Raw genomic sequence first — 12,078 nt, 5'->3', positions numbered from 1 at the left:
AACTTATCCATAGCAACTTAAGATAGCTCATATGATCAGATACAGTATGGGAAATCAGGTTTTCATGACTCCAAGGTCAGTCCTGAGTCCTGCTTTATATGCTACTTCTCAAGTAGTCTTATTAAAATGGAAAATAGTTTAATAATAGCTTATCTTCCAGAGAACAGTGCTAGATTTGGATAACCTGGGTTCAAATACTTTTTTTTTTTTTGATTCTTACTAGCAATGTGATCTGAAGTAACTAAATGAACTCTACCATTCATTTTAACACTATCTCTTCTATCTTTTGAATCTTTTAAAGGAGGTCATATCAATATCATTAGGCCTATTTTCTAGATTAGAAACCAAGATTTGGAAATATATAGGAATTTGCTCAAGGTCACATAGCTAGTAAGTTCTTCTTGGGTACTAACTGGTATAAATGTAGGAAACTCTTGTTCCTCTAGGATTATTTTAACTATAAACACTAATAATATTAACAAGTCTTTTTATGAAATGAGTGGAATTTGTAGACAATGCAGAGCAAATTACGGGAATACCATTAGTCACAACAGGAAATGTAATGACTTTTGATGGGCTGAAAATACAAAGGAGAAAAAATATGAAGTGTGGAAGATGAGAGAACAAAGAACTTTCACTATGTAGGTAGGTTGTAGTAGGCCATGAGTGAGTCTTTGCTCTGTTGAAATTTTACAATCTTAGTTTTAGAAAAAGAAGTTTTTAAGGACTCCCTATAAACTACCACTTGCCTCTTTTTAGCAATGAAGAAACTGGGGTTCATAGATATCAAATGCCAAGGTCACATAAATAAGGAATGACTGTGGTAGTATTTGAACACAGGTGCTTTACTTCTAAATACATTGTGTACTTCATTGTTCCATTGCTAATTGGTATTCAAGCTTCACTGAGAGCATGCTGTGTGCTCAGCATTGAACTTTCAGCTTGTGACAGTTTTGTGTCAACTTCAATGTAGAAGAGCCCCAGGGTAAGGATTCCCACAATTCCCTCAGTCTAACCTTTTCTTATCAGAATATTTTCTTGCTTTGTTAGGAAATTTTGGACTTAGGTGTGTGCATATATATTATATTCATGCAAATAAACTGATAGTGATTTTTATTTTTTACCATTGGGAATCAAAAGTCCTGCTGTTCTCCACATTATATTGTCTCTGCTTTTTTCTAGGAATGCCAATAAACAGATTTAATAGCTATTTTTTCATGCCATGTGGTACTGGTGCTGAGAAAAAAAATAAGGGTAACATTGTCTCAGGAACATAAATCGTTAACAAATTGATTCATTACTCTCTCTGCCTCTGACTCCAGGGACAAATGTAGGCAGCTTGCCCAGTAAGCCAAAGGCAGTTCAGTTCAGTCTTAAGGGTTAATCAGGATACATACTGCAACTGCCCTTGCTCTATAGTTCAAAGACTTCTACTCATTCTGGAGACAAGCTTGAGAGCCTACACTAGGAATAAACCCGTGGGTTGTGGCTCTTAAAGAGGCAGAGGAAAATAGGTATGATCATATCTTCCCATTTGCTCTACATGGCCTTGCTGTGACTGGACAATAATCATATCTGAAGTAAAATACAAAAAGAAGTTTAAGATGAAAGCCAGATACTTGGAAGAAGTGTTTCTTTTATGGATCTCTCTATAGGCTTCTGGATGACACAGAAATTCATGGGGGTATCAGATACATATGCACCAGTGTAGAGAGTCATTCCCTCCATACCCTACTCTTATTTTCTATGGAATTAAACTGTATAAGGTAACTGAGAACAAAAAGAAGAAAATTTCCTCTTTTCTTTCTTGCTTCTATGGTTTTGCTCATACCACATCCATAGCTGGAATACTTGTCATCCCTCCTCTACCTCACTCATTTCTGCCTGCAAATATGATGTTCAATACTTCCTCCTCCTAGGTAAAATTGTTCCTTTCTCCTTGGATCTGGTATACATTGTTTATATTTTTGTACGTACTTATCACAATACACTTTGTAATATAGTTATATTTTTATTCATTGCATTCTTCTTCTTGACTGAAGACTCTTAGAGGACAGGGAATGTATACTGGTGTTCTTTCCCTATTTCCAGAATAGTACTCATAGGAGGTAATAAAGGCTTAGTAATAATAGAAGGAGTAGGAATAGTAGCAGTGGTGGTGGTGGTGGTAGTGGTACTAGTAGCAGTAGTAATGTGGTGGTGGTGGTGATAATATTATTAGTGAGAGTAGGAGTAGGAAAATAGTAATATAGTAGTAGTAGTAATTATTGTTATACCTGACATCGGACCATTTTGGCTGTAGTATTCCATATAAGGCTCACGATAACCCTATGAGGAAAATTTTACAGTTATTATTACCCTGATTATACAAATAAGGTAAAATGATAGAGGCTCAGAGAGATTATGTGACTTTCCACAGTCACCCAACTAGTTGGTATTATAAACAAGATTTGAATCAAGATTTCCCTTAAAACTAGTCCAGAATTCTATCTATCCCATCACTTCTCTTGGGACCAATTGGTTCTGTTTGTTCCCAAGGGATAGAATTAGAAACATTAAATGGGAGCTGCAAGTTTAGTCTTGATATAAAGAACTTCCATGGAAACATGGCTGTCCCATTTCTAAAAGAAATGGGTTGCCTCAAGGGGTAGAGAGTTCCTCTTCATTAGAAGTCTTTGAGCAGTTGCTGGATGCTCACTTTTTTGGTCTTTTGTAGAGGGGATTCTTCAAGTGTAGATGGGACTAAATTAGTGCTGAAGCCTCATCCATCTCTGAGATGCTGTGATTTTGTGATTCTGTAAGCTCTTGTTGAATTAAACTATACATAGGGTTATTGAACTGAATATTATTGAATTGTTAGCCTAATACTTTAATTTCTTTGTTGTTATTCAGCCATGTGTGACTCTTTGTGACCCTGTTTGGATTTTTTTTTTTGGGGGGGGTGAAGATAACTGGAATGATTTGCCATTTTTTAAAAAATCTAACTCATTTTACAGATGAGAAAACTGAGGGAAACAGAATTAAGTAACTTGCTGGTTGTTACACAGCTAATAAGTAGCTGAAGCCAGATCTGAACTCAGTTTTTTTTTTTTATTCCAGGCTTAGAATTTTATCAACTTTACTATGTATCTGTCCCTAATTTAATTTAATCTGATTTAATTCCTGCCTCATTTCTATTCTTGAGATCACATGAAAAAGAAAGATAAGGAAGTGAAAGTGAAAGATAAGGACAGTGAAGTTTGGACAACATAGCCAAAATTTGAATACAAAACAAGTTTCTGAAAAGCAATGACTGAGGTCATGGTTGGTTTCCTCAAGTTCTGACATCATGGTTGGATAACATCTCAACTTGTAAAATAGAGGGAAATTTTATATTCTAGCATCCTTATTCCAGAACATTATTCCTTAAGCTCACAGAGAATGATTGAATGTAAGAACTGAAATAAGAATTTAAGAGTCATTCTAATCCATTGTCTTGATTTTAGGGATGGGGACTAGACAAGGCTTTTGCTGGCTGGGAAAGTCGCTGATAAGGAAATTTCCCCTTGCACTGAAATTCACTGAGAGGTTAAGTGATATATATAGGGCTCACATAGCCAGTGTCAGAGGGGAGATTTGAAGTTGGTGTTCTGGGTCCAAAATTGGCTTTCTATCCCACCTCATAACATTAGATAAGAAAAATTTCTTTTTTTGGTTTCAAAAATTAGAAAACCAAGGTCCTGAAAGGCTCAATCACCCAGAACCTCTGGCTTCACCAAGCATTTTCCTATATAATTTTTTTTGTACTTTAATTATTTGTGTATTTGTCAAATAATCCCTATCATGTTGTAAACTACCCAGAAATAAGGGATGTTTCCCTCTATCCTCCATTCTCCAAGTCTAAGACCTTCCTACACATGTGCAATTTTGTCCACTGACCCAGTATACGACTGAAGTGGGATCAGGTGGTTATGTTCTATATTTTATTACCCAGTGGTAGGATGAAATAAATGAGCATCTATGTGGCTGAGTGAATAGAATTCCAGGCTTGGAATCAGGAAGACCTGCATTCAGATCTGGTCTCAGACACTTACTAGTTGTGTGATCCTGGGGAAATCACTTAACATTGTTTGCCTCAGTTTCTCATCTATAAAATGAGCTGGAAAAGGAAATGTCAAATCTCTCCAATATCTTTGCACAGAAAACTCCAAATGGGGTCACAAAGAATCAGACAACTGAAAACAAATAAACAAGAACAAAAATAAATAGGGAAATAAACACTGGAGTCAGGAGGTTTGGTTTCAAGTTCCAGCCCTGACAATTATTGGTTATATAACCTTAAGTCAAAAAATTCTGGGCTTTGGTTTTCTCATTTGTAAAATGAAGATATTGGATTAGAGGATATTTAAGCTTCCTCCCAGAGAGAAAATTCTATTCTATGAGTATTAGAATTGTTTCTGCCTGTCTCACTGGGATGCTGTGAAAATAAATTAGACAGTGTCAATAAAATTATAGTATCTCCTTTGAGAAAGGAATTATGTAAACACAAGTAATCATTATTATTAACTGTTTTTCAAAACACACCTTTGGGGTACAATTTTTTCCCAGGAAAGTCAGCCACAAAAGGGCGAAGATGACTTGCTTCCAGAGTCAGATCAAGAATAGGTCCATGAGGGGATGCGGGAAAACTGGGACATTGATGCATTGTTGGTGGAGTTGTGAACGAGTCCAACCATTTTGGAGAGTAGTTTGGAACTATGCTCAAAAAGTTATCAAACTGTGCATACCCTTTGATCCAGCAGTGTTACTACTGGGATTATATCCCAAAGAGATTATCAAGAAGGGAAAGGGACCTGTATGTGCACGAATGTTTGTGGCAGCCCTTTTTGTAGTGGCTAGAAACTGGAAACTGAATGGATGTCCATCAGTTGGAGAATGGCTGAATAAATTGTGGTATATGAAAATTATGGAATATTACTGTTCTGTAAGAAATGACCAACAAGATGATTTCAGAAAGGCCTGGAGAGACTTACACGAACTGATGCTGAGTGAAATGAGCAGGACCAGGAGATCATTATATACTTCAACAACAATACTAGATGATGACCAGTTCTGATGGATCAGGCCATCCTCAGCAACGAGATCAACCAAATCATTTCTAATGGAGCAGTAATGAACTGAGCTAGCTATGCCCAGAAAAATAACTCTGGGAGATGACTAAAAAACCATTACATTAAATTCTAATCCCTATATTTATGCACACATGCATTTTTGATTTCCTTCACAAGCTAATTGTACAATAATTCAGAGTCTGATTCTTTTTGTACAGCAAAATAATGTTTTGGTCATGTATACTTATTGTGTATATAAGTTATATTTTAATATATTTAACATCTACTGGTCATCCTGCCATCTAGGGGAGGGGGGGGGGGTAAGAGGTGAAAAATTGGAACAAGAGGTTTGGCAATTGTTAATGCTGTAAAGTTACCCATGTATAAATCCTGTAAATAAAAGGCTATTAAATAAAAAAAAAAAAAAAAAAAAAAAAAAAAAAGAATAGGTCCATGAGTCAGGATCACAGAAACTTAGCGAGAGGAGACCTCGGAGACGATTGAGGCAAACCTCTTGCCTAATATGAATCTCTTCTGCAACTGATCAATTTTGATCCTCACCAATGATCATCTAACTTCTGTCCAAAGACCGCCAGAGATAAGGAACTTCCTGAGGCAGTTCATTCTACTGTTGTCCAACTTCAATTATTATGAAACTTTCCTTTTATTGAACAAAACCCATCTTTCCTATTCCTCTCCTCTCCTCTCAATTGGTTAGGGCCAAAATGAATAAACCACATCCCTTTTCCACATGACAGTTTCTGACTGATTATGCCTGGCTTCCTGAAATATGCCTCTGTTGTCTTCTATCCTGAGGTACTTGGTCTATAAGCTACTAATAAAATTATTCTTAGAAAGAATGGTTGGTTGACTTGACTCTTCCCTATGAAAAAAGAGGAAATTGTAGCTTGGAAAACAAAACATTGAGGGGAATCATAAATAAATCTACTAAACTTCTTCAAAAATATCAAGGTTCTGAAGCTTAGCTTTGAGAGAAGCAGAAATTCTTTGCAGAAATATTTATAAAAAAGAGGAGTGAGGAAAAGTTATTAATAATGTACACATTACATAGAGATGCAGAAGGAAACTCAGAGACCATCAAGATTATTTATAGATTAATAAAGTGAGATCCATCCAAGTTAAATGATTTGCCAAAAATAAAACAGGTAGTAAGCATCAGAAGTGGATTTGAACTCAGTCCTCTTTCTAGACTATTAATGTTTATTCCACATTATACGTATAGCATGGTAAGATTTAAAAAGTGTTTTTTCTCATAAAAATTAAAGGAAGCAAGGAATATAAGCATTATTTTTCTACTTTACAGAGGAGGAAATGGAACCTCTCAACCTTAAATGACTTACCCAAATTCATACAGCTAGTAAATTTCTGATATAGAGTTTGAACCTATGTCTTCTTCCTCAGGGTTTTGCATTCTTTCAGCTGTGCTCTATAGTATCTTAAGCAATCATGTTGTAACATATTTTTTTTTTTTGACTTTAAGTGTTTTTTCTAATTACATAAAATTTTTTAACATGTTTTTAAAAATTTTGATTTGCAAATTCTTTTTCTCCCTCTTCTCTCCCCTCATTGAGAGGGCAAACAATTTTATGTAGGTTATTCATGTGCAGTTATATAAAAACATATTTCCTTATTAGTCATGTTGTAAAAGTAAATATACACACCGCCCCAAACAAAGTTTTAAAAAGTACTGTTCTGTATTCAGACTCCCTCAGTTCTACTGTCATGGTGTGTATCATAGACATGGAAGGGTTTCTGAAATTATCAAGTCCAACACACTGTATATTCTAAATATGACTCCAAGAATCTTTCCAAAGCAAAACGATAAACTTAAAATACCTCTGTTTACTCAAATTATAATTAGCTTAAAGAATGCAATATTAAATGTACATTGATTACATGCAAGTCTTTTTTCCCTCTAATGGTACTAAAGTTCCTAATGTCAAGAAGCTTGATTCTTCCATGGCAACTCTCCACACCATCCTCTGATAGTGTTGGTGGGGGAAGCTACCATCTTGTTTAGTAGGCTTAGGCATATAAGGAGTTATATGTCTTAGAAGAAAGAGAACAAATAGATTAAATAGAAAATAAAAATAAAAACAATGTGAGAGAGGCAGAGAGTTTCTAAAGTAGAACATCATGAATTATAGTTAATAACATATGTGACTCAAGAAACCCGGGAAAGCTGCCATGATTGCACAAGGTCATCAGAGACACTCACATGGCTATGTGCCCTGGATGGACAGCTGCTTTTTTTTTTAACTCATACATAATCATTCTGAAATATTTAATTCATTATGAAATAACTAATAGAAGATGTAAAGGAGCAACTAATGATTAATAAGTCTGTTAGCCATTTCTTTAGAAAGGAACAAAAGAGAAGCTACTAAAGAACAGAATTTTACTTCAAAGAGACCTTTAAGACATGAGGGATCATCAGATCCAAGCCCATTCTTGACAACATAGCTGAGAATTGTCATCCAGTTTCTTTTTGAAAACCTGCAGTGGACAGAAAGGAAGGGTATGGGAAACCATTAATATCTTAAGGAAGATTCCACGTCTGTGTTATTTGTTAGAAAGTATTTTTTTCTTCTCCCCTGTAATCAAGACTAAGTCTTCCTCTCTGCACTTTCTATCCATTGGTATCATATCTCTTCTTTAGGACTAAGCAGAGCAGATCTAATCCCTCTTTTCTGTGATAGCCTTTCAAACAGTCTGCAAGTCACTGGTCTTGGATCAGGAAAACCTGGGCTGAAATCCTGCCTCATACTCTTGCTACATGTGTGATCCTGGATAAATCACTTATACTGTCTGTCCCTCAGCTTCCTAATTTGTAAAATAAAGGGTGGGGGCAATAGACTCAATGGCCTCTAATTTTCCTTTTCGCTCCAAATATTTGATCTTACAATTCCTGCTTAATTCTTCTCCAGATAAACATCCTTATGTGCGTTAATTGATCTTCTGTGGAAGAGTCTCTAGTACTCATGTTCTGGTTGCTTTCCTATGACTGTGCACTATTTTGTCTATGTCTGTCTTAACATATAGTGCCCAGAACTGAATATAATATGTCAGCTGTGTCCTGATCAGGTCAAGGTCGTATAGGAGTGTCATCTCCCTAAGTCTGGTCATTGTATATCTCTTAATGTAATTAAGGAGATCCAGGTAAAAACTTGCCTATAAATATTGTAAGGACAAATACACTTAATGGTGACATATGCAAAAAAATGATGAAAATTATTCAATTCCCCAGTGGACTATTGGAAAAGGAAATGGGCAGTCAAGTCCTGTGAGTAAAAGATAATTGATAGTCTGAGGGTTGCATAGGTAGCCACAGAAGGCTAAAAGACCTGGAAGAAGGTCTCTAATGTGTCAGATAGATATTCTATGGAAGATTTATGAGAGAGCACAGATAAGCCTAGGTGAGAAGGCTTAGATAAGTTGCAAACTGTGCAGATCATAACTATTGGAGTGGTAAAGTTACTAGAAGATGAGCAAAAATTATAATAACAACTGACCAAAGCTTTCCAAAGTTGGCAAAAATGTAGAGTCATATATCCGAGTCTGCAATAGTTCCAGGATAGCGGTATTGCAAATACTGTTATTCCCATTTTTATAGATGAGGAAATAGGGACTGAGGGAGGATAAAAGATAAGATTTGAACTTGGAGTTTTCCAACTCTAGATCCTATTTACCTGCACTTTGTTTTCTTTACCAAGTTGTTTCTCAGCAATGTCTGATAGGCACCAAGGAATAGAACACCAAGAAGAAATGTCTGTGTGAACACAAATGGCAATCATATACTTATAGGACTGAAAGTGACTTTACCAGGTTATCTGATTTCTTCCTCAATATAAAATTACTAGTAGAACCCTTTCAGTCAGAGGAAAAAAAACCTGTTCTTGTTATTTTGTTTTTACAGTTCTGTATGTTGCCATGTAAGGCATGTGGGTGGCAATCTTTGGCTCTTTCCCTTGTTCCTAAGGTTGGCAAGGAATTGAGTGTGAGAGAAACACTAGTGCTTTGCCTCCTTTCCAGAGGGAGGGTACACCTCCCATAACTTTAGTACTCTGCAAGAGAAAGGAATAAAGGATCCAAGTAGAATTTAATCTGGCTCTTTTCAGCTAAGAAAAGTTCACTGATGTCTCTAAAACTGCTAAAGAATAGATTTGGGCATCTAGGAGTTCCATAGCCCAAATAGTCATCCTTTCATTTGGAATTACAAAATTTCCAAGATGAAAGGGATCTTAGAAATTACCTAATTTCCTCTGTTTCCCTCCCCCCCAACCTTATACATTCTAGAGATGAAGAAAAATTAACTTTACAAAGAGTATACAAATAATAGGTTGCAAGACTGGTTTAAAAAACTTTGTTTCCTGACTCCAAGATCAGGTCTGTTTCTTCTTACTGGGGGCCACTTTTCACTTCCAGATCCTCTTGCCCCAACCCCAGAAATGAAAGGAAGGTTTGAAGTGAGTCCAACTTGTCTTTTTTACCTTGTCATTCTAACTGTTTCTATCCAGCAAAAATATCCTATGAAAATGTTGGGACTAAAAATACTTTTTGAATAGAAAAAGATACCTTGATGATGTAACTGATAACAGTCTTGGATCTGGAAGGAGTCAAATGAACTTGGGTTTAAATATGGCTTCAAACACTTACTAGATATGTGATCCTTAACCTCTTTCTGTCTCAATTTCCTCATTTGTAAAATAGTGATAATAATGGCAATTCCCTTTCAAAATTGTTGTGAGAATAATGTAAACACAAGCCCTGGTATACATAGGTACTATAGAAATGCTTGTTAAAAAAAGAAAAAGAAGTTTTAGAAGGCTTGGATAGCTCAGAAAGTAGATAATATTCTAATGTCATATTATAGTTTATCAGTCTATAGAACACAATTACTTTAATATTCAGCCCAAGTTGGGTGCTTTATTTTTCTTCCTTGATATCAGTGACAAAACAGTCTTAGTTCATCACTGTTTTCCCCTTTCTGGGCTGTCTTTCACTCCCAGACCCTCTCAATCTCAAACTCAAAGATGAAAAAGTTTTTTGTCCTAGTTACATTTTATAGAAGCTGTTCTAAAAATCTTTGTGCAGCTAACTTGAGATACTGTGTTTCAGAATACTATTCATAAACCCCAAGGTATGAATACATTACAAAGCAAACTAGATGAACAACTGTACAATCAGCATATTCCAGCATAGTGGAAAAACTCAGCTTTTCTAATAAAAAAAATGAGGATCCAAATCCTGTCTTTACCACTTACTAGCTACATAATTTTGAACAAGCACCTTTGGGGTAGTGATGGGAGAGGCTGGGGAGTGTGCAATAGGGGTGACATGTCATAAATAGAAATAAGTAAAAAGCTAGGTAATTTGAGGTAGAAAAGACTGCTAATGATTTTGGGAACCCAGGAAAGCTTTGTGAGATAGGACCAACTTAGAACACCCCTTCTAGCATTTATAAAGCCCTTTGAGCTTCTTTATGAGGACTAGACTTATGAGATCTGATGATGAGGGAGGAGTGTATCAACCATATAAAGAAAAATGATTGCATTGACTTTAAAACATAATAATACCAAGCCAGTCATCATTTTTACACTAAATCATTTCACCAAGCAACTCAGATGCTTCAACTTCTTACTCTGAATGCAGTGTTTCCCTAGAGGATCTTCTGAGAGAAGTGTATTGCCTTTTGAGAAAATGAAGTAAATGAAGGTAAAGATGAAACTTAATTGGATGTGATTGAAAGGAATCCCAGATAAAGACAGAACTACAAAGGACAGAATACAAACAGATTCTGGGAGAAACAACTTTTCCTTCCCCTGAGCTCTCCTATAATTCTTTTAGGATGGCAAAAGAGAAAATTTGGAGGATCTTTTTCCCTTCTCTCTTTCTTCCTTTTAGTCCTAATATTTTTAAGACCATAAGAAGAGGGAAGGGTATAAGCATTTATTTAGTACCTATATGTGCCAGGCAATGTGCTAAGTGCTTTTACAAATACGATTCTCATTTGATCATAAATGTCAGCAATAGTATTTAGATCTGGAGTCTCTGTTAAAGACATGCAACGGAGAAATCATTTTTAAAAAGTAGCTATGCTTTCACTTTGGAATACAGGTACATGAATTTTACCTGTTGTCTTTTTGACATTTAAACTTGGCATTGCTTAAATTTGATTCCTCAAAGAATAGCAAAAAGACAAGGACATGAGGACATGAGAAATGCTGTTATGTTTCATCTTAGAACAATCAGTCACTGTATGATGCATGATTAACTCAGGGTTTTATTGAAGGATCTACCCCTGGAATTTTTCTCATTATGACTTTAAAGCAGCATTTCATACAGTGCTGCTGCTGTAAGCTACAGAGGACAAAGAGGAGAAGGCAATAAAGGGGAGATGGGATCTTTAGCATCCCCAGTGAAGTATTAAATTTATTTTGTACTTACAATAGCTGTGGGGGTTGCAGCCAAAACGCAGTACAGCACGAGAGGTGAGATGAAGCTTTCTTCCTCTGTCCCAGGGTAAGGCTTCATCAAGTCTCCATCCTGACAGAAGAATCCTTGGATATGCACCTGGAAAGTGTCAGTACATTCGAAGTAGTAGGCGAGTAATACGGTCCCAGCCATGATGACGAGCTGAAAATAGAGCATGGTCACACACACACGTTAGTTGCTGTTCCCTCGTTTCTTAACTGCTTTTACCCCACAGGGCAGGCTCCCTACATCACCCAGCATGATCAGAGTGCATGTGCCTGATTGTGCCAGTGCTTGGGCATGAGTGTGCGTGTGTGCCTGTGTATGTGCCTGCCTTGTGACATCTGTTAAGTAATACTAATGCAGGTCCATGTTTAGGGAAGAGGAATTTAGACACTTCTGATATGATCTTGAGCGTCTGAAGTGACTTCTCAGGATGTCTAAAAGGCTGACAAGACAGTTAGTGACACTATTGCAGTTGGCAAGATGTCCA

The 12,078-nt window shown here is 36.3% G+C and overlaps 1 protein-coding gene across 1 annotated transcript in view; it reads right to left on the bottom strand.

Moving 5' to 3' along the window:
* The window catches only part of PLPPR1 (phospholipid phosphatase related 1), a 339,917-nt gene that overhangs the window by 64,411 nt on the left and 263,428 nt on the right, over positions 1-12,078 (bottom strand). Inside the window, exon 3 of the mRNA XM_031961253.1 lies at positions 11,559-11,747. Within this exon, the coding sequence (XP_031817113.1) occupies positions 11,559-11,747 (189 nt within the window). The remainder of the gene's footprint in view (positions 1-11,558; positions 11,748-12,078) is intronic.

The sequence above is a fragment of the Sarcophilus harrisii genome, chromosome 1 (genome assembly GCF_902635505.1).
Source record: "Sarcophilus harrisii chromosome 1, mSarHar1.11, whole genome shotgun sequence".
NCBI lineage: Eukaryota > Metazoa > Chordata > Mammalia > Dasyuromorphia > Dasyuridae > Sarcophilus > Sarcophilus harrisii.
The sequence above is the reverse complement of the archived record's forward strand: the minus strand, read 5'-3'. Positions and strand labels throughout refer to the sequence as shown.